Source organism: Aythya marila (assembly GCF_965140915.1).
Source record: "Aythya marila genome assembly, chromosome: 5".
NCBI classification, from domain to species: Eukaryota; Metazoa; Chordata; class Aves; order Anseriformes; family Anatidae; genus Aythya; species Aythya marila.
In genome coordinates, this window is record NC_139046.1 from 40383468 (window position 1) to 40410767 (window position 27300).

General features: G+C 33.3%; 1 protein-coding gene across 9 annotated transcripts in view; it reads right to left on the minus strand.

The window, feature by feature from the left end:
- The window catches only part of CDIN1 (CDAN1 interacting nuclease 1), a 124654-nt gene that overhangs the window by 45277 nt on the left and 52077 nt on the right, over positions 1 to 27300 (minus strand). For 3 of the 9 annotated variants that reach the window (XR_014317684.1, XM_082762586.1, XM_082762585.1), the window contains exons 6-11: positions 26164 to 26243; positions 25754 to 25803; positions 22631 to 22698; positions 17516 to 17581; positions 15629 to 15734; positions 8181 to 8240 (exon numbers count right to left, since the gene is read on the minus strand). Coding sequence is in view for 8 of the 9 variants with exons in the window: in XM_082762586.1 (XP_082618712.1) it covers positions 8181 to 8240; positions 15629 to 15734; positions 17516 to 17581; positions 22631 to 22698; positions 25754 to 25803; positions 26164 to 26243 (430 nt within the window). In the remaining variant the exon portion in view is untranslated. Of the gene's footprint in view, positions 1 to 7614; positions 7696 to 8180; positions 8241 to 15628; positions 15735 to 17515; positions 17582 to 22630; positions 22699 to 25753; positions 25804 to 26163; positions 26244 to 27300 lie in introns of those variants that run through there. The other 6 variants (XM_082762588.1, XM_082762587.1, XM_082762591.1 and 3 more) reach the window with 4 other exon arrangements.

The following is a 27300-nucleotide window of genomic DNA, read 5'->3' on the forward strand; positions in this document are numbered from 1 at the left end:
TTCCCAGAGATGTGCACATGAAGTGGATTCTCCCACCCTGCCAATTACACACGTAATTTGGTGGTCTGTTGAAGACAGGGAGAGGGGCAGATGCAGAGCAGGCTAGGGGGAGCTTACTGATATCACATCCCTGTCTTGTGGAAATTAAACAATAATAAAAAAATCCACAGTCAAGGGTATTAATTTTCAGAGCTCCATGTGATTATTTTAGAGGGAAGGGCCAGAAAAGTGTAGGACAGACAGTACAGTGTACTTTTACAACCGGGAAAGTCTTTTCCTTAACAGTGAATACACAGACTGTTCTCTCTGAACTTGTTCCCCCAGACATTTTGCAGAGCAGAATGATTTGAGGAGTAGTTTGACATGATTTGTATTTTTCCTAGAATCCTATCCTTTATCTTCTTAATACAAGACAAAGCACATCTGGAACTTTATGTTATTTTCGTAACATTTTATGCCAAAGTACAGACAGTACTCTTAGATTCTTTTTTATTTCCTTGACACATTATAAATGGTGATAAGAAAATGAAAGTTATGAGAAGATCTGTGCTTAGGTTTACATGCTTGCTACAAGAAGATTTTTTCGTAACAGAGCATATTCATACATCCATATCTATAGTGCCTTTTATCCTGAGTTTTAAGAAAACACCTTATCAATTTGATGTACTAACTACTATGCAAATACACAAGGTCCTGTGGTCTGCCATTCAAGAAGTCAAATTAAGCCTTCATTCCTCTGATAACACATTTACATACTTGTCTCTTGAATGTTGTAATTTGAAGAAGTAGTACCAAACAACTACTGATAATAATACTTCTAATAAAGGAATTTATAAAAGATCATCATCAGTAAGGAGAGTTATTTAGAGCCAGGAAATGTGATTTTTAACAAAAGAGAAAACATTTTAAAACCTACTTCATTACAAGTGAAGAAGTAAAAATTATTGTGGCAAAATTAACATACTGTACTGTAGTAATTTTTACTCAATGACAGCTTAGTGTGTTTACCAAGGTTTACTGAAAATCAGTCATCTCTGGTACAACACATCACAACTCTAATAGCAAATAGTCATAAAAATCCAACCACACAAAAGACTAGCGAGCAGCGAACTATTTACTAGTAAGAAAAGGAAATGCAAGCAGACTCAAAGTTTGACTTCAGCTTCTACAAGTCCAACAGAAGTGATCAAAACTGTAATGATTCTGCAGAAGCCACGAGCTGCAGGCTGAAGAATACTAGATTGTACAGTACCTGCTACAGAAACATTATCACACCTACCATGGCCCTACCGTACCATGAGCAACGAGTGGGAAGAAACAGACACAACAGACAACAGAAGGGAGTTTGGTGACAGAATGATGTGAAGCATTTCTTCCTCAAAAACTGCACACCATATACAGAAAGATTGCCAAACCTAACCGTGCACGTGCCCTGTAATGCTCTTGTAGTTTAGGTAGTTTGGAGTCCTAAAGCTTCAGGAAGCCTAGCAAAATTTGTGCTCCAGCTCAAGGTATCTACTCTAGGATGGTGTTTTTAAAGGTAGCATTTTCTTCTGCAAGTTCACGTGTACAAGCAGAAAATAAACCTTTACTTTTCTTAAAAGACAAATCCTCAACTCCAAGAACATGGATGATTTTCCATTTCTATGATCTATCAGTCAGAGACAAATTCAACACTTACATGAATTAATGATCCAAACTTTATTTTCTAGAAGACAAAACAAGACCCTAAATATTGTAGCAATATTTTCATTATGAACATTATTTTATAATGCTCTTGGGCCAGCAATTACAACTACAAATTGACAGAATTTTAGCATCTGCTGAAAAAGCACTTTGGTTAAGTTGTTTCATCTGTAAAAAAATACTCTACTACACAAAGACAACTTCTGTGTCGATTCATTTGGTACTTGGCAAGGACAGACCAATATAGGTCAATGCTCTTGATGTGTGTGCACCAGGGTGAGAGAAAAAAAAAATAAAAAAACCCTCTTCAGGCTAAGCAAGGGAGCAAAACTAGTCTACAGACAGCAGTCAATGCTGTTTATAAACCACTGCTTATCACATTTATCACATGCAAACTAAGTTCTCCTAGTTTGCCAAAAGTGGTATAATTCAATAGTGCAGAACAAGTGCTTAAATAAACTTTTCAACATAATGCACAGCCAACAACACTAATGGCAAATACAATGGGAAGAAAGAAACAGAAACTGGAAATGTTCTTTGAAACATTTTTTCATGGTATATAACACACAATTTTGACTAGTAGGAACCTACTGATTCTTACAAGTAGTCAGACTGCTAGCACTATGTCATTTATACTATTCTGTGGGTAATTGTAATAATACAATTTTACATTTAGAAGCTAATAATTCAACATTCGTTTCTAACCATTCATTTAAAAAACAACAACAACAAAAAAAACACAAACCAATAACCCATCAAAAACAATAAACATTTTTAAAAGCACAGCAAACTAAAAAAAACAAACAACGATCAATCAAACAAACAAACAAAAAAACCAACAACCAACAGAACAGGGAAAATCACTCAGCTAAGAAAATGTGAAGTACGCTTTAATATGGTAGTGTGTTAAAGGACATATATCTACATGCAAAAGATAAAGCTATCACTGCTGCGTGGACTGCAGAATGTTATCACTGCTACTTTTCCTCATCCTTATTCTTAATACCATGAGATTCTGAATTTTTATAACATTTTGGATTTCTTTCAGATGAAAGTCCATTTTATTGTTTTTTAATTAAATCTATTACCCAAAAGGTCTTTAAAGGCTCTACAAACTACCTTGCATTTTATTATTGCTGACAGTTATCTAAACCACGCTTGAATGCCCTCTTTATCCTTTAGTGAACAATTGAAAGATCATATGCTAAAAAGACTTGTGCTTTCTCTTCTTCTAGCCCTATAATTAAGGCATTTTAATACATTTCTTCATAGTCATTAAGAGAGCACAATGTTAAAAATTAATGAAATGAGACAATTTTGAGTTTAACAACCATAAATACATACAACATAAATTTGTTTCAATTGTAGATATGAAAAAAAGCCTTCTTGAAATCACATGATGAGATTACTGAATTGTCAAGATTTTGCTTTTGCTGTCTAAGGGTATTTAAATGATGTATGGTAGCCTAACAATAGCCTGTTGTTACATACCCTACGAGAGAGGTAAACATTTCTGTCAAGCATTCAGATTCCATTGGTTTTAGTATGTTTTGGTCTACATATATAAGCCTATAAAAAAGTAGTACTGCTGGATGCTGCTGAGATGGATGAGGAGAGGGCAGAAAGGAAACAAGACAAAGACGTATGAAGGGAAAAATCACAAGTTTATTGTAAAAATCTTGATATATAATGTAAAATACCACTACAATAACACCTACTTATACCAGTACTTTATAAACACTTAAACTAGAATAAACAAGATTTTATAATTTGGATTTTTTTCTAAGAAATAGTTCTCTATGTTCATGCATCACATGTTTTTGTGACAGACATGTTAATAAGTAGTTTTTTTTAACATTGTGAAAGCAATTCTGTGTTTCCAAGTACATCATCATCAATTCTATATGCACCAATTAAATATAGGATGCATCTGTATTATAGCTATATTTTTACTGAGTTTTTCCGAAAGGTGTTACTAACGAGCAAATCTTACAGCTCATCTTTTAAAACTAAGTCATGTTTTTGGAGGTAGAAGTTCTTTATACTTTCTCAACTAAATGTAAAAATGACACAGTGAAGCATAAAGCAAGAAGATTACAGATTTTTTTTTCCTTAAAATAGACATGAAAAAAAAAAAGTTGCTCTCCAGAAGATTTTCTAGAGATGTCAGACTGTTATATTATAAACAACCTTATTAGTCCTTTATAATTACAATAGGTACCTCTGGACAAGATCGAGCACACATGACAAATGCTTCTGACTTCTTTTTAAATCGAACCTGGAAGGTCATCGCTGAACAAACAGAATGCAATACAACCGGGGCCGTAAATTGTGAAAGCTAGCAAAAAGGTAAGGTTTTTTGATATTAAAAATTAAAATTATTCTGTTCAGACTTTTCTGTATAAAATCAAGAAATAAGAGGATTAAATAGTTTTTAAAAAGGTAAGTAGCTGAAGAGAAAGAAATCATTCCAAACTTTATTACCACAATTTTTCTTTCTGCAGTTGAACCTGTATCTTAACATTTATGCAATGTCTTTGAAGTAGTTGCTTTATTTTTATAAACGTGTTCTTAAAAATAATTCCTCAGTGAGGGTTTACCCATATTTGTATTTATTTTGTTCAGCATTATGATAAAAACTGTGGACAGTTAAAAATAAAAAAAAAAATCAGTCTCAAACCTATGGGACTTGCTTGCTGTTATCCTCAAATGAAATCAGGAAAAGTATAACACACTACTGTGCATTTTTCCTACCATTCTTACTTTGTTTTAGGATCATTTAACAGTACTGGTAGTTTTGGATTAGATTTAATTTATATGGAGTTAAACAGTAACTTAAGTGACTGGAACTGGAAACCAATTGATGGATCTCACTTTTAAATCTCATATTTCAATTTGGAGAGGAAATGTACGGATTGAATTAGAAAGCTGTAAACTCTTGATGAGAATTAGTGGTATAAAACTAAAGAAAATGAAACTTTCAGTCATTTTGCCTACAGTTAGGCTGAATGAAATTGTAAATCAACAAAAGATTTGGATAGTACTCAAATCAACAGCTTTACCTAATAAAAGTTCTAACAGAGCACTGAGCATACCATTTGAAACAAATATTAAATAAATATGAAATATGAATGACTTTAAAAAGAACCATATGAGAAGCACAACAGTAAAATCACCAAAACTCAAGCAAAGGAAATTCAAACTGAAATGTATGATGGGCAATTAAGTACCTATTTTGACAATCCTAAGTGGTCAAGTTTTTAAAGTATGACACAGAAACCTTAACCTATCTATATATGAGTGATAAATGAGGCATTTTGTGTCATTACATTCCCATAAATCACTTTCTTTAACTGCTGATGGCTTTTATCAGGTCTAACCTTTTCAAGCTTCTATCAGAGTGCTAACATTTTCAACTTTGACACATACGCAGTTTACAAATTCTGCAGCTGATTAACTCTGTACAGAAGCTCACTGCCATCATTGTCTTCTTCAAGTTGGGTTACAGCTTCAGTGTCTCAAAAACTCACATGCATCCTTTGTATGTCACAAAATCCCACTCAATGTACTGAGCTGTGTTGCAAAGGATATAAAGTATTTCTCCTTTTGAAACAAATAAATGAGAATATACTTTCAAAATTACTCTTCTGCAGAGAGCCTGAAATATACATGTATATACTATTCACTATTTTAAAATCAGCTAAACAGTACATTCCAAATACAGAGAGAAATAGTCAGAAATTTACAAAAAAAAGATGAATTTTACATTATTTTATTATTCAAATGAATTTGGGTTCAGACTGATACTCTTGATTAAATCAAAAATGTTGTGATCAACATCTCTGAGGTAGAGATCAATAAAATAATAAAAACCAACTAAATATTACAGTATACCATATATATTCTATTACAAAGTATTGCATTTATAAGCTGATCATGATCATGGGCCCTTAAATCATTTTGTGGGATTCCTCACAGAACTCTTGTCTGAACTATCTTGTAAATTTCAAAGGTTATAAATTGCAATATCTTGAAATTGTAAATTTCAAAGATTCAATTTCAGTACTATACCACAAAATGAATTGGACCACAATGCGCTCAGAACAAAATAAATGCAAAAGCAAAAAAGAAATGCAGGAAATAATATTTTACCATGCTTAAGTGAGCCCAAAGATTTCAAGGAACACTTATTTTCCATAGGAACTAAAATTAAATTACATATTTGTATGACATATACCATTTTTCCTACAAATAAGTGGTAAAATAGTTGATAAAAAAATCCATCTAGGTGTCTACCTTCAAAAACATTTTAATTTACTGTACTGTATTAACAATGAGAGGACAGCAATACAGTAGCATTTTGTCTTAGTAGCATCAGTACATAGCAAGAATGTTAATAGGTTAGACAAAATGCCTGCATTCTCACTATTTTTATTTAAAAATGTGCAGGATATCATTTAATTCAGATGTACTTTGTCTATAGAAACAAGCAATGAAACATTCAAGGAAATGCACTTAGAATATATAATTGATATAGACACCAAAACAAAGCTCAAGTTTAAAGAGATACTGTCTTTAATAATATTAGTCAGACTGAAGAAATTTACATGTTGGTTGTATGACCACTGGAAGCCTGGTACTTCAGATGGTATTAGTTTTGATATGAGCTAACTAGACATCAGACCTAAATAATGAAACCTGAAGAGACAGGCTTGGACCCCGCAAATAAGGATGTCCGCAAAGGCTCTTGTGCAGCTGATTGTTTCTCAATGATAAACAACAAATCTTAGAAAAACACTAGAGGAAGGAAGATGTTTTTTCCAGCATCACACCTAACACAGCCTTGTAACTTCAATATCTAAGGCCTATCCATGACAAATTAAAAAGTTCTTTATTTCACTAATAATGTCACACATCAGAGAAACTGTGCAGTTACACTTTGACAATTCAGATGTAAATCTTGGAATGTCTGTAAGTAATCATGACAAAGGCATATTTATCATTTAAAACAAAAAGACATGATTTCTTGATGTTCATATCAAAGACTAGTGATGGATGAGAGCATGCTAATCAGATGACAAACCAGAAGGAACACAGACTCTTGCTATTTTGATTAGAGAAGGAAAATGAAGATCCCTTTCCCAAATTAAAATGCAAACATTCTAAAATTACACATACAAATATGTACACAAGTTTGTATTGTGTATATGTCAGAGCTTGGTATGTTCTTGGTATGTTCTCATGTAGCCATGCTACAAATACTGACTAGAATAACTGCCAATTTACTTAATGTCAGAAGTTGTCACATATAATAAATAAAACCAAACATTGACATTAATCAAGTCCAGTTAATTGCTTATTAATTTATATATTCAGATGTAATTTTAGCTTTTTTATATTAAAACTCCACAAGTAACAATACTGATTAATTTTACCTTTTCTTGTAATTTGTTTTCTAATATTTTATTTCTAGGTTAAAATTACGTGCAATTATGCTTATGTGAAATTATGCTTATGCCATTTAAAATTCCATAAAATTAATTTAACCTTTGCTGAAAACAAAAATGTGGAGTGTTCATGAGGTATGCAGTACTGCAAGATAAGCATGGAGCTTCAGACCCACATTTTTATTGTGAGGTCTTACATTTTTGATACTAAAGTCATCTTATTTCAGTGCCTTGCTTTACGTTTACCCAACATGTATCAAACCACTAATGCACATTTAACAAGAACTCTCGAGCATCAAAAACTTTGCTTACTAAGCATGAGAGTCACAGCTGCTGACAGTAAGACAGACAAGTCTTTATTCAACTTGTAGATCCTTAGGCACTGGCAATGTCCAACGATACTTTCACAAAGTACTTGTCAAACAATGGTCATGCAGCTCCTTGAGATCAATCTTTCTTTTTCCCTTTTAAGCAGTTCTCTCTCATGCCTTTTCCATTACAATTCTACAATGAGTGAATAACTTTTTGGTATCCACAGAGAAATACCCTGGTCACTCCTGTTCTGAACAAAGAAAGAAAACTCACTTTGCTGACTGGAGAACTATTCATAAACATACTTGTTTTTACCTTATTGTAATTAAGAAACTTACAAATAAAGTACTTAACCAAAACAAACATACAATCTACAAATCTTTTTTTTTTTTTTTTTTTTTTAAGAAGATGAGTTCCCCCCACATACAATTTTTCAGAATTTACAAGAAGGAATGTAAATCAAACTGGTGACACTGAGAGGGAAAAGGAATATTTGAAATGAAAATATTCTCCATCCAAAAATGATGATTTTCTTTTTGTTAAAAATGATTTTCTTATTGTTAAAATGATTTTTACCCAAACCTTTGAGCAGAAATGTATTTGAAATCAAGAATTATACAAATGACTGTTTGAACCGTAGTGTTTAAAAAAACAGACCAACACCAACAATCATTTTGCTCTGCTACTCAGAAGCCCTAGTAAGACACACCTGATGGTGTGCTTAATGCAACTTACCCGTATACCGTGTCTCCTTTAATACAAGATATCTGTCCTGGGAAAGCAGATTCTTGTACCCTGGAAACACAGATTTGCACTGTACAATCTCACAGAATAAACAAAATGTGGGCAATTTCAATACATACTCCTCAGTATATATTGAGACATATTATATATTGAGACTACTCTCAAAGAGGCTGAAAGGTAATTTGGGACTTCGCAGTGAAACTGTATGCCAAGATTTCCTAGACACAAGGAATTTGTGAAGCTGTGTGTAAATGTGAATGTTGCCCATTAACCAGCCAGAGACTATTGAATCTACTCATTTTATGAGATTTCTCTCAGATTGTGCACTAACCTCAACAGTCTTGTTTTTATGTGCTTTATTTACTGTGAAACCTATTTGTAATCAGCTATTGACAATATTTACTTTTTTCTTACATTAGTACAAATAGCTTTGGACTCTAGATATAGTAGTTTATCATTCAATATTTTAAAGTGTGCTTAAGACATAACTAAATTCCTCCACCTCTTGGACCTTTTTTTGAAAAATTTACTGGATGCCCAATATATTTAATATTCAATAGCATGTGAGAATAATTTTTATGCAACTCTGATAGTTAGAAAGATAGATAACTCAATTATTAGATCATCTATCAAAATATTCAGATGTGTAAGAGGCTACTAAAAAGATTGATGACTGAGAAAGTCCACTGATTCTCTAGCCATCATATTCACACATTTGGCTAGACAACATTTTTCGCTGCCTTCACAAGCAAGCTTCATTACCCATCACTCCACTGAAAAGAGTTTATTATGAGGCTGCCATCTTGGCAAGACTATTATTTAGATGATAAATGTTGGGGGAAAAAGTGTGTCTAGATTTTTTTTAAGATGAGCTTTTTGACAGATAAAACAAACAGCATCTACATTTCTAATTAACTTAAATTTGGCATATACAAATACAGGTCAGTACAGCTATGATATGCTACTAGATTATCTTCTGTCTGAATCTTGCCCTTAATTTGTAAAATGTAAATTAACTAATTAGAAGAAAAGCAGCATTTGTGACAAAACACTCCTTCTATTTCTTTGCTTTGTGACATTTATGATCAACTGTAGTCCTTCATTTTAACTTCTCCCAGATAGATAATTGTACTCACACTACTTTATTTGTTTTCTATTATTTTAAACCACATGAAAACTTGAGATTTCTGAAGGGAAGGACGCACAACAGCCTTTGCAACATACAGCTAAATTACATACTTGCCAGCTTCATTTTGTTCACAATATTATGCTGTTTGCATGTACATGTAACATGAATACAGGTGCGAAGACACCATTTTCTATATTCAAGCACCAGACTCAAAGGGAAATCTCTATAGAAATTCTTTAAAAAAATACTGAAAATCTCTGTATCCTTTTTTGTTCATGATGTATAGTAATAATAAACTTGTGTTTCATTCATTAAGAGTTAAATTTCACTTTATATTCCTACTTCCCTCCTCAATTATCATTTGAAATGGATTAGACTAGCAAATACAGAGTTACATAAAGTGAGGGGGAGTTGGTCATTCTTGAGTTTCAGCCTAACAACTTGACCTTGTTAAATAAACAAAATATATGATATCATAGTTTACAGGAAGGGATTCTTTTTGCTTTGCTTTGGTTTTTAACTATTACTAGATAGATAAAGACTCAACACTAAGAAATACATGAAAATGTCAGATGTAAATGTCAATTAAAAATTACAAGGAATTCTGAAAGGTAATGTCTGTGGGGGGTTGACATTCTTTGACATAGTGGAGTGTCTGCAACCAGGCCTTTGGCAAGCAGAGCAGGATCTATGCTGTCAGCTCTTATCGTACATAAACTTAGATGCTTGTCTAATCTGAATGAGAAATACCATGAAAATTGGAGCTGAAGCCTTGCAGTAATGTGGATGGAAGCTGAAAATGCTCTATCTGCACTACACAAGTCTCCTGTGACATAATATTTAAGACAGTACAGAAAAATATAAGGCGAAAAATAATTTAAATAAAGCTTTATAGTACCTCATTTACTACTTTTTAATACTGTATACAGTATGGTCTGTTTTGACAAAAGGCGTTTTGATACAAAATAGTCTAAAATAATCAGCACAACAATTAATGTTATAGCAATGCTAGGCATGAGGTGTGGTCTTGATGGAAGACATCTTCATGGTCTGTTATTCAGTCACCTTATTGAATGAGGTGATGACCAGTAAAATGTAAAGATGTTACTTCTGTGATAAAGTAAAAACAAAACAAAACAAACAAACAACAAAAAAAAACACGCATAAACTGCATGTTGAGTTTGATACTGTTCATGTTGTTAAACAAATAAAGCAGTGATTCACTGGAGATAAGCTAAGTGTATCTAGAATATTTGTGAAGTGCAGAGGTATGCCTCTGTGTGTGTGTACATATATATCTGAGAGGAGAACACAGAATTTTACCATCTTCACAAATTAAACTACTGAATACAGTAAACTAGTAGGAAGCATTATTTAACTGATTTTGATTCTTTTTGTCTAGAAGCAAACCTATCTTACTCATTGCTTTTAAGGTGAGCAAGTTGGTATGGCAGATTCTAAAATAAATAAATTATTTTTATAGAAACATCTATACCTAGTCCTAAGTTGCAAAAATCATCATACCCGCCCCCTTCTGTCTACATCAACAGTTTATTTAAGATTAATTTACTAATTCAAATGGAGTCAGGAGGGAGAGAAGCAGCAGCAGAGCAAAATCCAACATGTGTGAAAATCTAAGAGTATTAGATAGCTAAACAAACCCTAAGTCCCTAAGTGTTGCAGTAAGGTCAAAACCTTTCAGCATTGTACCAGTGCGTCAAAATATGTCAACAAACCATCATACTGCAAGAAGAAGAATGACCTTTCAGTTCTTTATGTTTGGGCTGCCAATGAAGCTTTGGATACTGGGTATGCATGAACGGTTTTCCTAGCTACTTGACAAATGCAACTCCCAACGTTTCCTCCAAGTCAAGTTGTTATACCACTGGCTTTCAACCCACCAGTACAACTTTTTAAACAATTTTCAATTGGATCATATTGATACTGTTACAGAACATGCATCCATAAGCCCACAGCATGATTCCCTCTTCCCCTACCACCTACAATCAGACAATTATTATTTAAGCAGTCTTCACAGTAACGTATGCCAAACCATTTTAAACAGTAAAACATAAAAAAAAAGTGCATCATTTTGATGTTCTCATTCAGTCTTTGCTCACATATGATTCATTCTTAGAGTCAACTACAAATGAATATGAACAGAACGCTCTTCTCAAAAAGAAACTAATAGAACAGATGTGTTTGTAACTGAAATGGACACTATATATTTTTTCTTTTCACATTTATCTGGAAGACCTTTTTTTTTGTTCTATAGGACTTGATGATTTCATTACTCAGACTATTGGTTATAAACCAAAGTCTCAAGAGCAGACATATTGTATTAATTAACAACAGAGTTAATCATGAACTTAGTTTTCAGAAAAGCGTGGCTACTATTTTAAAATTAATTTTAAAGGAAAAAAAAAGTTTAAGAAACTTGCACTTATTATTTCAAAACAAACAAACAAAAATAATGACATTTAGCAAAGGGGGGAAAGGAATTTACTACAGTCATGACTTATTATTCTTAGTCAAAAAGAATGAAATTATTCTCTTTCAACTGTGTGAAATTACCTTCATTTTAATATCAGTATCAAATATGACATTTTCCTACAGTCTCTCCCACATGTATAGTAAAGTTTCTTTAGCTAATGCTAAATGCTAACAATGGCATCAAGCTTTCTCCTTGTACTCTAGAAATTACATTCCAGAAGGTACATATTGCAGAAGGTACAAAATGTAAATTGCTGTATTTGAGTTTATACCTGCTTACAGCAAGTCACTGGCAGCGTCCACTGATTACTATTTGAACTGCATGTTATGTTATGCACATGCAGTTGTTTTGTTTACATAGTGGCAGTGAAAGTTGCAGCCTGCTCAGTGGATGCCATTGTTTTGGAGGAATACACAGGTAGAATAGGTAGACTGAAGGGTTTCAGTGAGTACATGAATCATTTTATACTAAGTTTGTTCGGTGTGTAAGATAGCTTTTTCCTAAACATCACTCTCCAAAACCAGCCTGGGAAAACGTAAGACTGAACTTGCTTTTTTCTGTTTATCAGTGAAAATTCTCAATATCTAAACAGTGTCCTAAATTATAACTGTGCAAACCCACTGACAAAGTACACTTTGTGCATTTTTAATGTGAAGCTTAATTTGAAGATGAAGTTGCAAGTGTGGCACTGCAACCAAAAATTGCTTAACAATACCATTGATGTATGAGCCATAAAAAACCTTGCTAAGCTGTCCCTGCAGAACTCAGAGCAATAAAAAGGTGTTCTTTTGCACTGAGGTGAATAGACATGGTTGACTGAATCTAGGGAGCCATTCTGTTAAATGAGAAAGTGTCTTTTCTTTCCTGTCAGTACAGGCCAATTTAAGACACTCACAGATTTAGTTAGCACAGACTACAGGACTTAATGAAACATACGCATTACAGCAAACAAACCATAGCTACATTCAAAGCTTTCAGTCAGATTGTGTGCAGAATTAAATTTACATCTGTTACAGATGTGGAAAAACACCCAGAAACTATTCCAATCTCACTCTTACTTTTTACAGAAACAAAAAAAGCTCCATGGAAAAGATCTAAAACCTTTCACATTCACTACTTTAAAGTATCTAGGCATGTCTCCATTCTATCTCCATCTAGCAGGTGATGTTACAGCATTTCTCTCCAATTTCAACTGAACTTTAACTTCAACCAACAGATCAGGTTTACAGAACCCTGAAGGATGGTCATGATGCATCTGTTGTGAACTGATGCATCTTCTCCAAAAGATTCCTCCTTCAGGTGGAAAGGAAAGATACAGGTACATATGAATTGCCTAGGAAACCGGTTCTCACTTGAGAGATCGCTGGATAGGCTGATTCATTAAACCATTCAAAACTGATGCGCATTTTGTCCAGCTACACCTGTGTCTTTTCTTGAATAGTTTCAGAGAGGAATGAAAGGTAACTGTTTAACCTTCGTGCAACCTAATCAGTCATCAAACATTCATTAATCCAACTGCTATTATATGAGAAGAAGGTGTAGTAATTCAGAACTCATTTCAGAAGATGCAATAGTGTTAGTTTAACCAAGTAGTACCAAAATTAAAATTAACAGGATTTGTTTGTTACAAAACAAAACCAAAAATTGAAATGAACAAACAAATAAAAACCCAACCCAACAAAACAAAAACAAAACCACCACCACCACCAAAACACCCCCCAAAAAACAGAATTATGCCTTATTTCCGTAGTTAACCTAACATTAAATTCTGGATTTAGGGAATAACACATCCCAGTAAGGAGATTTCTAGTTTCCTTCATATGAATGTAAAGCCCTTACATATGTAAGAATTACCGATTTTTCTAGTTGCTTTCTATAAAAAAAGATTAGGCAAAATCTGAAAACTACTTTCAAAACATTTCTAATGATCCCTATCTCAATTCAGTCTAGCTTTTGCAACATTAAAAGTACTTTACTAACAGCTCAGTGTTATTCTATTTTTGAAGTTAAAATATTAATTATCACATGATAAAACTGAAATTAAAATGAAGTTAGCTATGTCTTGGTTTCCAGATAAAAGCAAAAGAGAAGTTTCTTTCAGAAATGTCAGATTCAAAGGATACCCAGTATTTTCAAGTTTTTTTACATGTTATAGCTCAAGCCAAAACATAGTCATTTTATTTAGCAGAAAAAGACAAAAACTAAGTTTGACTATGCAACAGCAATTTTACTGCAAACCTGAAATGGATCAATGTCTTCATCTCACTTGTCTATCTACCTTTCACTCCCCACCTCAACTTTGTACCTTTATACCCATGTTATCTATTTAAAATTCACGTAGAGCTGCTTTCCTCTTACACTATCCCCTCAAACACATACCCACTGAAAATATTCTAGTCAGTATATTTAATGACCCCTCACAGCCTAAGCTGCTCATTACACTGATGTGCAAGTTCAGCACCATTTGCATCAGCATCTTTCCTGCCACTCTCACTAATTGCCTAGATATTGTTACATACTCAAAATTGTTTCTAAGTCTTGTACTCTGGTTATATATCTCACAAATTCTTGCCTATAATTTTCCTGTAGCACAACATCTTTATCCAACAATGGACAGTCTTCCTGAGGTTCCCATAACCTCAGTTCAAGTTCCCCAATTGACTGCTCTCTGGGATTATCAAATAAGCACAGGCCCTCCTCATATCAACAACTGCTTTGACAGAGCATAATCATGCATTCTGATAGTGTTATTCTCAAAATATAGTTTTTCTATCTCTGCTGCATCCTATAGAAACTGCTTTTAAAGGCATTTCCCAAGCTAAGGCTAGCAATTTTCACATTGGCATTTATTACATTTAGCTGAAATACTGATGGTCACCACAGACTGGCAACTGATGTTGGCATATGTTGTTAGATGCGTGTTCAAACATATTTGTGCCATCTTCTCCACTATCCCTCAGATTTCATGGAAACGACCTTGTAAACACCAGGAAGACTTCTTAATCTATGCTATCACAAATCCTTTATTAAAACTTGCATTTACCTCATTACTGCCTTGCTTAGGGTTCCACCACATACAAAGATAGAATTAAGATGAGTATCTTGTGTAGGATTTAAACAACAAAAAGAGTCCTCCCCAGTGTTAAGTCTTCTTCATTATACACAATAAAAACCTTTATAAGAATAAAGCAGAACTATTTTAAGTCTTTAAAGGATCTTTATACCAACAAAATCAATGTTCAAAAATTCTGTCCAGCATAACTCACTTCTCTTCATATATTCCTTTAAATATTTTTTAGCTTGAAAAGAATGTATTAATGTGTTACATGTAGATAATGTACCAAAAATGTTTTATGAAAAAAGTGAAACGATTTAGATACACTGACAATAAGCAATAAAGTTCTTTACATACAAACCACACTTGTTAGACTGTGAAGATTTTAGAACGTTGGGCACCTTGCAAGTATTAAAAAATGTTACTGAATCTTCCTTCAGTCAAGTACTAAGCAAACTGAAATACAGCTTCTGTACCAAATCAGCTTATTCTGTTTTCCAGCATCACTGCAAAATCACCATATATATCTGTTGACTGTTAGCATTATCATATGAATTTTTCACAAATATTTCAGCATTCCAATTTGACATACTAATTAATCAAATTCAAAATGTCAGATTAGTAACACGTATTCTATTCACATGGCGTAATAAAAAAGTCATGACTGCTTTATGTTTTGTTTTGTTTTTTTTTTTTTCCCAGTAACTTATTTTAAAAAACATATTCTTACTTATCTATAGGGAAAAATAACAGTAATGTACCTATTCCAGTAGCTCCAAAACTGGTCCTGCAAGTAGGCTTGGTGGCTACTTTCATCACCAAATGAGGCTTTGCTTTCAATCCAGTGAATTATGTGTCCTTCAACAGCTAGGGTGACAGCAGAAAATAAAGTGAACTGTGAAAATCAAACTCAACAGCCTGTAAGAATGTATTTGGGAATACCCTATTTAACCCCCAAACTACCACATAATTCATGCTTGCAACAGTTACATATTTGTAAAAATATTTTTTGAATATGCACATATGACATTTTCAAAAAAAACACACAAAGTATTTTAATTGATAAGAGTGTCAATTTAAGTTTAATTACATCCTGTTCTAGATATTCACATTTATTCTAAAACATGCAGAATGTAAAGAGAGACCAGACTAAGATGCAATTTCATCCTATTTTCACCCTTACTTTGCTGGAAAGGAGTTGTCAGGTAAGGAACTGATGACTGGTGAATATCAAGAACAGTTAGCTAAGCCACTAAACACAGAAAATTCTTAGTCTAGAGTAGAATGTGTGAGAACAGCAAGAAAGGTTATCATAGATACATATCTGCTTCCTTACTTTTGCAAAATCAGAACTCTTCAGCAGGAAGAATTTAGGTATAAGGAGGGTTATGTGAAAAATACAATTTGGAATTTCTGTTTCTGGGATACTCCGGGATTTGCACTGATTGGTGTCTTTCCTCATTTTTTGCAGAATTGATTTTGCAATATTAATAAAATGCTCTTTTGGGGGGAAAGTCCTCTCTGACACTGACAATCTAATTTTGAAGAAATCATGACAATCGCTCTAAAACATCATCCATTCTCCATTAGGGCAATGTGGAATACCATTACTGTGTTAAGGAGGTCTTTAAAAACTTTTCAGAAGACGCTCATATACATAGTCTAACTATTGGATAAGAGAGATTATTGTGGTGAAAGATGGTATCTGAAGAACTGCTTAGGATGAGACAAAGTCTCTCACAGTACACACTCAATTCCTTATACCAATGCATGTATCTGTTATCTGTAATAATTCCAACTGTTGTCAAAACAAAGAACCAAAAAAGTCATGCACATGACTTTTGCAGAGAGCTTTCAACCTTTTTATTTTCTCTGACACACCCACCAGTAGACATCTGCACAGAGAGGTGTTGTGCTCTAAGCAGGCGAATCAGAAGTCTTTTTGTTTGAAAGTCGATTTACAAAGGATCATTAAGAATCCTTTACACTTGGACAACATTTATGTTTTTCTTCCATGGCCCAGCCAACAGGTCATCTTACCTTCTTATACGGCCTAAAGACCAGAAGATGCAGATGAACTTTGCCCACTTTTTACCCACTTTTATTCCTTCCTGCTTCCTGTTAATGCAGGCTTTTTAAAAAAATAGGGAACTACTGAGTTGTATTTAGATGCAATGTGATGGCATGAGAGTAACTGCAGGATGACAAACCTTTACACAGTGACCTGGAGGCATAATGGTATTACTTTAAGACTGCTTTGCATTTGATTGTGCCTTAAAGTTTAAGACAATTATGGGTATTTCAGATTTTACATCATAAAGTGGGCTGAGCAAGTTAGAGGGAGTGAGGATTTGAGGGTTCCTATTATTTAGTGTTTTTTTTTTTTTATTTCCTTTCTTTTTTCTTTTTTTATGACTTTGTGACAAAAACGTGCAAAGACTGAAGAGTAAATTATATTTACTTGTATTATGGGTAATACTCTCACACAAAGTAGAAGTTGTTAAAATTATTGGGTAAACACTGGAAAAACAGAGTAATATTGTATCCTATAATATACTTTACTTTCGTATGTCTTAAGTAGCTGTAATATTTTAACATAAACACTTATACACAAAATAAAATAATAAAAATTCTTTTAAAAGACTTACCTACTGGCACTTCTAAAATAAAGTCTGGTGTTTTGTCATAACCTTTAGCACGAAGCTGATCTTCGGCTATATATAGAGAACAAGAACTATTGTTTATAAAACTATTCTATTAACTAGACAGCAGTATCATTAATTTTATTTTAAATAAGAGTGTAAGAATTACTAATGCACTCATACATATCTTTCTTATGCATGCAACACTGTGTCAGATTAAATGAACCTTCGTAGAAAACCTGAAGCATGGATATAAAAATGCTTCTTTGTCATCCCTGCATTTTTATGTCTTCATTATAAACATCATTAATTCAAGCTGTCATACAGTATTTTATAGCCCCTAAATATTCAAAATAAAGAGATATATTTGCTGATTGAAAGAAAAGTCTTCTCACATTAGGAGCTGTTGAGATTAATCCTACCAACACCACAAACGTAGAATACTGTAGCTGCCTTCTTAGTTTTGTTTTAATGTTAGCACAAGGGTGCTAAAAAAAAAAAAAAAAAGAAAATCTTCTTCCAGAAATCTAATAGAGGGAAGATATGATTTTAATTTCTCTTGCCTCCTGAATATAATTTAACCAATTTCAGAACATAAAAAAAAAAAAAAATAAAAAAAATTCTTAACATTAACTATACAAATCTATTGCTTCTGAATATTTTAAGAAATAACTGAGAAAGAAAACAGAAAAAAAAAAAAAAAAGATGCTTCCTTTAAAAAAGGAAAAAAAACAAGGAGAAAGCAAGCCATCACTATTTTTTGAACTATTGTCCTTGATTTCCAATACCATTACATTGGTATTTCTGAAACACCATTAGATTTTGGAGTGACCTGGTCATTCAATTCCAGGCATGGCTTTCTGTCTTCACCGAAGCTCAACTAATGGCACAACCTAGTAACAAGTAAGGCTGTGTAGCCCCTTAACACCTACTGGGCTGTTGACATTGTCATGCATCCCATTCGCCTTTCTACATCACCTTTGATTAAAATTAATGGTCCATTCTCACTGTTGGGTAGCTTATTTCCAATCCATTTATCAGGTTAGGACAGTAGTTTCACGGCCAATGTTCAGAACTCAGTTTTAGAATACTTTGTGCATATCTTGAAAGGTCAGCAGTTTGAGTCCAAGCAACATTTTAATGACAAGAAAAACATACACTCTTAGAAATCAAAATTTTTTAAAATTGCCTAAAGCAAACCTCTCTCCCCTTCCTTATTGAAAAATAAAAGTCTGAGGTGTATTTTTATACAGTGAACTAATACTGCAAGCAGGACACCAGTAATTCTGGAATGCTGTACATTCACTTTAAATGCAAACTGCAATAGCTGTTTATTCTTTTTAATAGCTGTGGTATTTCTTTTGAAATTTGAGAGCATTTATTCACAGTAGGAAGGAACACTACATTGTAAATACATGATTTTGGAATCCAACATTTCTTTGTATCACCTGGTCAGCTATTAAACTTTTCTAGGATTTGTAGCCAGACTTGATTGTTGGCTACTTTCAAAATTAAATTGTTAGGTATTGGGATAAAATATGCTTACATTGACAAGGTTCTAGTTTAACAGAACCTATGAAGAGATTTTTACATCACATTATGAAAACAAATGAATATTCTAAGGAATATTTAAATCTTGATAAAAGTAAAACATAACCCAGTTTCATCCAGCCCTATTTAACAGTGACCTGCTCTCAACTGTTTAAGGCAGTCTGGAAAAGACTTTCATTCTTCTAGACAAGCAGTCTAGAAGAAACTCATTATTTGGGAACACAAATGGCAACAGAATGTTCAGACTTTTCCATCACATCTAACAAAAGCTAATGTCACAAATTTAAGGATATTTACCTTAAACAAACATAAAAAACCCTCCACATTGAAACCAACAGAAATGTTTTTACATCCGCTGATAGGTCAACTTGGCAAGTGTCTGAGCTGGAGTTTGCATCAGCATTACCTTTATACTCTTTAGCAGACTCTTTTTTCAAGGATGTCTGATTACTTTTGAAATCATTTAATACATGGATTAACACAATATATTTTCTGCTTTAAATTTGTCTTGGAAAGTTTTGCCTCGGTTTCTCCCAACACTTTGCACTATGAGAAATAGTGAAAAATATATTTAAAAACACCTTTATTATATATTTGACAATTACACACATGAAAATAATTATATATTACTGATTCTTCAATTATTATGAAGCTTTGTAACTTTGGAAAAATAAAAAGAAAAAAGGAATTACAGAAGGTCCCCAAAATCACCAGAAAGATTCTTGAAGCCAAAACCTCATCAAAAGGACGTTCAAACTTTTTAGCCTAGGAATGCTTCAGATTAGTATAGAAGCCTTAGATTGGTATAGTAGACTTATGCACACCTTAAAATATCTTTTAGGTCTTATACGGATCAAGAGAATGACTAAAAAACTGCTTGAAAACCAGCCAACGGCAGCTACATCTCTTCATCCTCAGATTTGAAAACTGTTGAAAAGGCCCTAAATTTGTCCACATGTTGTCCATTAGTTTAGATTTCCAACAGATCTGGAGGTTTGTATTTACTGTAACTCAATCATAACCATTTAACTCATCGTTGTTCTTATACTAGCCTCTGGATATAACAAGGAAGCAAAACATTCTTCTATTGGTGCATCAATAGGCAGTAGCTGCACATTGAAGACTATAGCAGAGAACACTAAACAGATTTCATGATTTATATCCAGGCTACTGAGGGACACCATAGTGGGAGCAAAAGGAGGTTAAGATTCTAGAAAGGTCAGTTATATACCTTCCCATTATAGCTAAAAGCATTCCTAATAAATTCTGGGGTAGGCAAAGACATGAAAAGATGAAGATAGATCCTACGTATAACCTAGAAATTCCTAGCATTTCAGCAAGGCAAGTGAACCAGTGAAGAAGGGAAGGCTGTTAGCCTGTTCTGAGAGAATGCTTCCATTGATTCTGTAAATCTCAAGCAAAACAGAAAAGACTTGAGAACTGCGTTTCTGATGTAGAGAGGAAGTGATGTGCTTCTCGTGAACAATGCATTCCTAAAATACAAAAAACACTGGTTTGTTTAAGTTTCTAATCGATTTCTGGGTGAATCTGAAGGTGCTACTTCTGATCTGTATGCTTTGAAAACTACATCCTCTAGAAACAAATTTTCTTCCTGACACTAAATGCTGCTAGGCTTTTTTCTTCTGTAATGTACTCTCTATTGCCCAGGTAAACATAACTGTAACAAAAAAATTGCTATTCTAGAAGAATAGTACACTACAGTATTACACTAACATGGAAAATGGCAGCAGGAATTGTTTCTTTAATACATGGGTTAAAAAGTAATAGTTTTGTCAGTACAGCAATCTAAGTCACAAGCCATCTCCAACACCAGAACTCCATCTTACTCAGATGGAAAGCCAGACAAAGCCAGAATCTGTTGAGCTTTAGGAAATAGTCATCTCTTCTGTTTTCCAGGGGTTTTCTTCAAGTAGTTTTGGATGCAATTTTTGAGAAAGGAAAGATTTTACTGCAAGAGTTTCAGTAAATACAGTAAAGTTCATCTTGCAGATAAGAAGGAAAAGCTTTTTTTTTTTTTTTTTTAAATCAAACCCAGAACCTGAGGCACATTCAATTGAAGGATATAATAAAAACAGTTAACACATCTTAAATCATGAGTAAACAATGCTTCACTATGCATAAAAAGTAAACAATAAATTAATCCATCTTATTTATATCTCTGTATGGTGACAAGTTAACCCATTCTAGATATTTTGAATTGACAGTACAAATTTCTTAGAGCTTATTTCTAAAGGTAAAATTGATGCTTACCCAAGGTCATGAATCATTAAAATTTAAATCTGATTTGTGTAAAACACAAGCTTGCACAAGCCAAAAAAAATGATAATTGTTCGGTTGAGGATCCATTAGTGAGTCATCTAGTCCATTCCCTTGTATCGTGACAGGACTGATTTCATTACCAGCTTTGATGGATGAGTGTCAAGTCTAGCCTTGAATTTTTCATTGAAGGTGATTCCATAACCTTCCCTGGCAGCTTGTTTTATACTTACTGTTCATAGAACTGTTTAGTATTTTAACTCAGTATCGTCTCTCCAATTACAATTTAATCCTATTATCTCTTCTCTTTCAGCCAAGTTAAAGAAAAAAAAAAACAACTCACATTTTCATAGTATCATTTGCAAGTTTGTATGTAATGAAGAAAAATGTAAAAAGACAGGAATAACTAAAATAAAAGAGCACACTCTGTTCTTTAATCCTGTGGACAAACCTAAAAATCTTAATGTTCTTTCTAATTTCTAAATTTGTTAAAAGTTTTCCAAAATCTTACCCTGAATCTAGAGGAGAGATCTCCTAAAGATCTCTAACAATTTTACTAGTTTTACCAGTAAAACTCTAATTATATAAACTTTGTACAACACTCAACTGTAAAAAGACAGCAATTCACTTTATTAATAATTTCATCACATAAGGAATCCAGTATTTAAAAAGTCAATACTAAGTTTATTATCACTATAGGAGAACTGATCATTTAAATACTAATGATTGTTTTAATGGCACTTATACACCAGAAATGTAGTACATGCTAAAAGAAAAAAAAAGAGAAAGAAAATAACTTTAACCAATTAATCCTCAAAATAACTTTCAATATAGAGACTTTCATTGTTTGGGAGGCGGGGGGCAAAAAATTCATCAGAAACTGCATAGAAAGCAAAGTGAGTGGATCTTCTAGCAGTTCTTTATAGAAAGCATTTTGAAGCTAATATTTCTTACGCTTCCTCCTAAGTCTCATAAGGCCTAGATTATGGCTAATATCTCATGACACCAAAAGTAATACTGCAGCAGATATTAAAGCATTTTTTTTCAGCTACTTATTCTATAAAATATTAATTGCACGCCTGTGCATGTGCTGTATATATAGGGTATTAGGTAACTGAGTTCCTGCTCAGTTCTAAATCAATAAAAGATAACATGTACAGCATCAATCATTTTTTACTCTTCTTTTACTACCTAATACAAAGAGTGTTGAGACTTATTTTTTTCTTAAGTAAACAGTCACTGAAATCTTTAAAGTTAAGGATCCTCTAGCTAGCCTCTACCACTGATTCTTACCTATGAAAGAGAGATTTTTTTCCAAAAGCATTTCTCGCAGCAAGACTTCATGCTCATGCCCAATAGCACTGATAGCTTCAGGTTAAGAAATAGAAGATTATATTGGAAAAGAAACAAATTCAGAAAAATATAATTGGTAAAATAATTCATTATAAAGCTTACTGGCCTTCACCTTCATTTCAGAGTGATCAATGATGTGAACTCTTATTTTTGAAATTCCTTACAGGGCAGAGGCATTTAGCACTTTGTGAAAATCAGACTACTGTATATAGCATCAGAATACATTTTACAAAATTAAAACCCATTATACCATAATATATATAAAGGGCAATATTTCTATTTTTGCTCCCTGTCCCCCAAATTAAAATAAAGCATGAGCTTAAAACGTGGTTAAATAGCTTATAAGTTATTCTTTAATGATTAACGTATCAATTCTCTAATTCAGTAAAGAATGAAATAAACTTTTTTTTTTTCTTTATATTCTGAAATTGATAGGCACTAAATCCATCTGAAACATCTTATTGTAACAAAACACCCTTTTAATTGATTTTTCAGAAGCATGAACTAATGTCAGGGAAGAATGAAATAATATTTTACAGCAAAGTCCTTTTCACTTCACTGACAGCCTGTTGATCTGATGTGCTATTCTTAGCAATATGTAAGAAAAAAAATTCATCAGATCAAACATTTTAATGTATCCTCCCAGAGGTCAAAGTTCTATTCTGGAAGCTTTTAAGAAGAACCTCATGGAATATCACAATAAAGGATCTTACATTAAAAACAATTAAATTCCTGATTTTATTTAGAATAACTTCTGCAAATGTAAACTACAGATCATCTTCCCATTACAGTTGGTTACCTATATTATACGAATGTTTTATGCTGAACAGCAAAAAAAGCTAATTGCAAGGAATCATTTCACATTTTCATCAATTGAAGCTATATATTATGTTAAACTGTACTAGCAGTTACAGCACAAAAATGGGGGCAAATGAAGAATGCCAAAAATGTAAGAAAAAATATTGCAAACAGAATTTATAATGCACCATAAGCAGAAACACTTAGACTTAGTCTATAATAATACCTGTTATTGATGTATGGCAATGACCATGGGGCAAAACTTGTAAATAACCTCACAAGCCATTTTCTACTCATGCAATCTAGCAGCCTAGTTTCCCGTAAGCATCTGAACTATTACTGAAAAATAGCCTCTTGGCATTTACGAAGAGGTTGACTTCATACTTTAGTCCATGCATATACAATTAGATAGTTATATTTAAAATCAATATGCAATCCTTCAGAAGACATTATGCTTTTAAAACCTTAACTTTAAATTGATTTTTAACTATTTTATGCACCTCAAAATTAACATCTAATTCAGCAACATACTTGCAGATAATGCATTCATACAGCCAAGTATTAAACTTTTCTGTACCAAAATAGAATTGAAAATCTCCTGATTATTCTCATTGATGTCACTGTATATTCAATAACATATCTTGAACCAGAATTTGGAGACAATAAGGAAAACCATTTAGACTGCAGTCAAGTTATTCTTAAAAACTGTTCGTAACTCTTTCAGAAGACTTTAGTCAGATTGTTCATCAACAATAATACTAATCCTAAAATACCAAATTTTGGGTATGAAAATTGATGATCAACAACCTTTTCAAAAGTTCAACTTTTTACATTGATCTACTTTAAGAGAGTCATGTTTAACATTGAAGAGAGTCTTAATGAATACTTAAGAACAAGATTAAAAACAAAACAAATACAGTTAGAACTCTATCCTGCTGCTGTTAAATGAAACAGCAGAATCCATGCAAATATTTTAGCAGAGAGAACATATTTTCAAGAGGTAACCACCATATGTATCACAACTACAAGAAGTATTGTTTCACATGCATAACTAAACATCACTGTAGCTCTCCTATCCTGTCACTGTACAGTGAAATCCAGATCTTCACCCAAACTGGATGAAGAGATTTACGCAAGGTTTCTCTAGGGTTTGGGAGGGAATTGCCTTGCTAGCCTGCACAATGATAGAAGACTATGATTTTGAAACTGTTCTTTCAATAACAGATTGAAACCACAGAGTTACTCATTCAGGACTTCATTAAAATAGGTTTGGGGTTATGAGAATCACTCCTAACAAAATCAGTAAAAAATTCTTAGTCTTGAACAATGTGTCTTGAATACTTAGTCTTGAACAATAAGTAATCTGTGGAGTTCCCCCAGTATTCTTACTGCATACTGAGGATCTCTAAATATTTTAAAGCTATCAAAAAAAAAATCACAAACCATCTCCTAAAAAACAAGCTACACAGTGTTTTTTTCTACAGCCAGCCAATTTTCTTTAAGATAAAAAAAATAAAAGAACTACATTGGAAGGTTAGGTATGAGTTTAGAAGTGCTAATCAGTCAATCTATCACAACCTGAACTGCACTTGAAAACATTCTAATTAAAATTCATATTCATAATTAGTTAGGTTGGATATTAGGAAGAACTTCTTTACTGAGAGGGTTGTGAGACATTGGAATGGGCTGCCCATGGAAGTGGTGGAGTCATCATCCCTGGAGGTCTTTAAAAGACGTTTAGATGTTGAACTTGTGATATGGTTTAGTGGAGGACTTGTTAGGTCAGAGGTTGGACTTGATGATCTTGAGGTCTCTTCCAACCTAGACAATTCTGTGATTCTGTGATAATAAAGCAATGCCATAATGTTCAACATTGTCTATGCAACTTACTAATGTAATCACAGAATTCTTGAGACTGAAGGTACCTCCAGAGATCATGTAGTCCAACCCCAATGCTCAAAGCAGGGTCAACTACTCTTAATAGAAAACCAGACATGCATTTCAACTAATCAAAACCAAAGAGGTTCAATCAGGCATATGAACGTGCAGCCACCAAACTGACAACTTGCCGTAGTCCATCTGATTTTTGTTAAGCAGTGTCAGCGAAAGCTCTGCAGCGACCCTCTAGCTGATTGAACGTAAAACACTGGAGTATGAAATGTGGTTTGTGAAGCTGAACTTTATGTCAGGTTAAAGCTAGACACATCTCTTCCACACAGTCTAAGCTCGTCAATTGTGCACCTAAAATTTTATGGGAAAGGATACTGTTTGATGCAGTCCACCAGTGGTCCATAACAACAGTCATTCACAGTACACTGCAGACAAATAAGAGAACTAGTATAGTGACGGGCAACTACAAAACCATTACAGTTGAACAGTATCTTAAAAACAGTAATTACTTTTCTTCAAAAAGGCTATCAGATGCTATTCAGATATAATCACAGAAAACAAAAACTGCATACTTTTATTCACTATAAAAGCGAGCTATTAAAAAGTGAAATGCTCCCCTCACAAATATTGCATTGCCATTTATGGTGCACCCTGACCTCAGTGATAGTTTATGATGACAGTAATTAAATGAGGTTTAAAATCTTTTACTCTGCTAGGCAGATAACAGCATTGCCAGAGGAAAAAAAGAAAAAAAAAGAAAAAAAAAAGACAACTGTGATTAATACCTGATAGACTTGATTTGCTAGAACTCCATCTGGAATCTGAGAAGGGTCCCGTAGCATACTATTAATAAGAGTTTTGGATGCTAGTGACAAAAAAGAATAAAAACATACAAAAACCTGTTAGCACAGTTATCCACTTGGCAGGCAGGAAGAAAGGCATACATTTATAAAGGAAAACATTGATGATGTTGATAATTTTTAAGGTTATCCAAGCAGCAACAACAGACCTTTAAATTTGTCACAACATATCCACTCAGATATATGAACTCTAAAATTCTTAAAACACAAAAGCATTTTCTTAGCACAAGGTGTTAGCAGTCACTTGTTTACTTACTCAGTTTCACTGGACACTATATGCTTCAGAAGCATCACATAGGTCTTAAATAAACTGCTTAATATACAGAAAATATAACTCAAAATAACCTCCCTATCTTTGGAGAAATTAAAGAAGACAGAAAAATTCAAAAAAGCCTTTAAAACAATCTACTTTATAGACTTGGTGATTCCAGTTTAGTAGCTTTCAAATTTATTTATTTGTTTGATGTCAACACATTTATTTGTCTGTATTTAAAAGTTGGTCAAAGGTTTTCTGTGGTATTTTCAAGTGTATAAATCTAAGACAAAAGAAGTGAATTTAGGACTATTTATCAGTGTCTTAATCACTACTACCACAATAAGAAAAAATAACATTAGTCAGGAATTGCCTTTAGTTTATTTTCAAATGTGAATACAGTCCCTTGAAGAGCTGGCATTCTGTTTTATCCACAGATGCTTAATCTTGGTGGTTGCATATACCAATTAATTCCTGAAAGGAGTGGAAAGACTTTATTCTACAAGAATGCCTTCTAAAAACATCAAACACTTCATTTTACAATTTCGCAGAGAAAAAAAAAAACAATGTTGCTGTGCAAGCATGTGCTGCCTCCTTCCTGGGAAAAACTGCTGATAGAGTTCAGCTGCTGGTATATTTATGCCATCAAATCATTACGTGTAGACCAGGCTTGAGACTAGTAAGGTTCCCAGCTTTGCCAAAGATTTCCTGTGTGACTTCAGGCAAATTACTTTAACCTGTGTGTTCTTCAGTCCTGTAAATAAAGATAAAACCTACTTTTTCCTATTTCTCACCTAATTTTCCCCAAC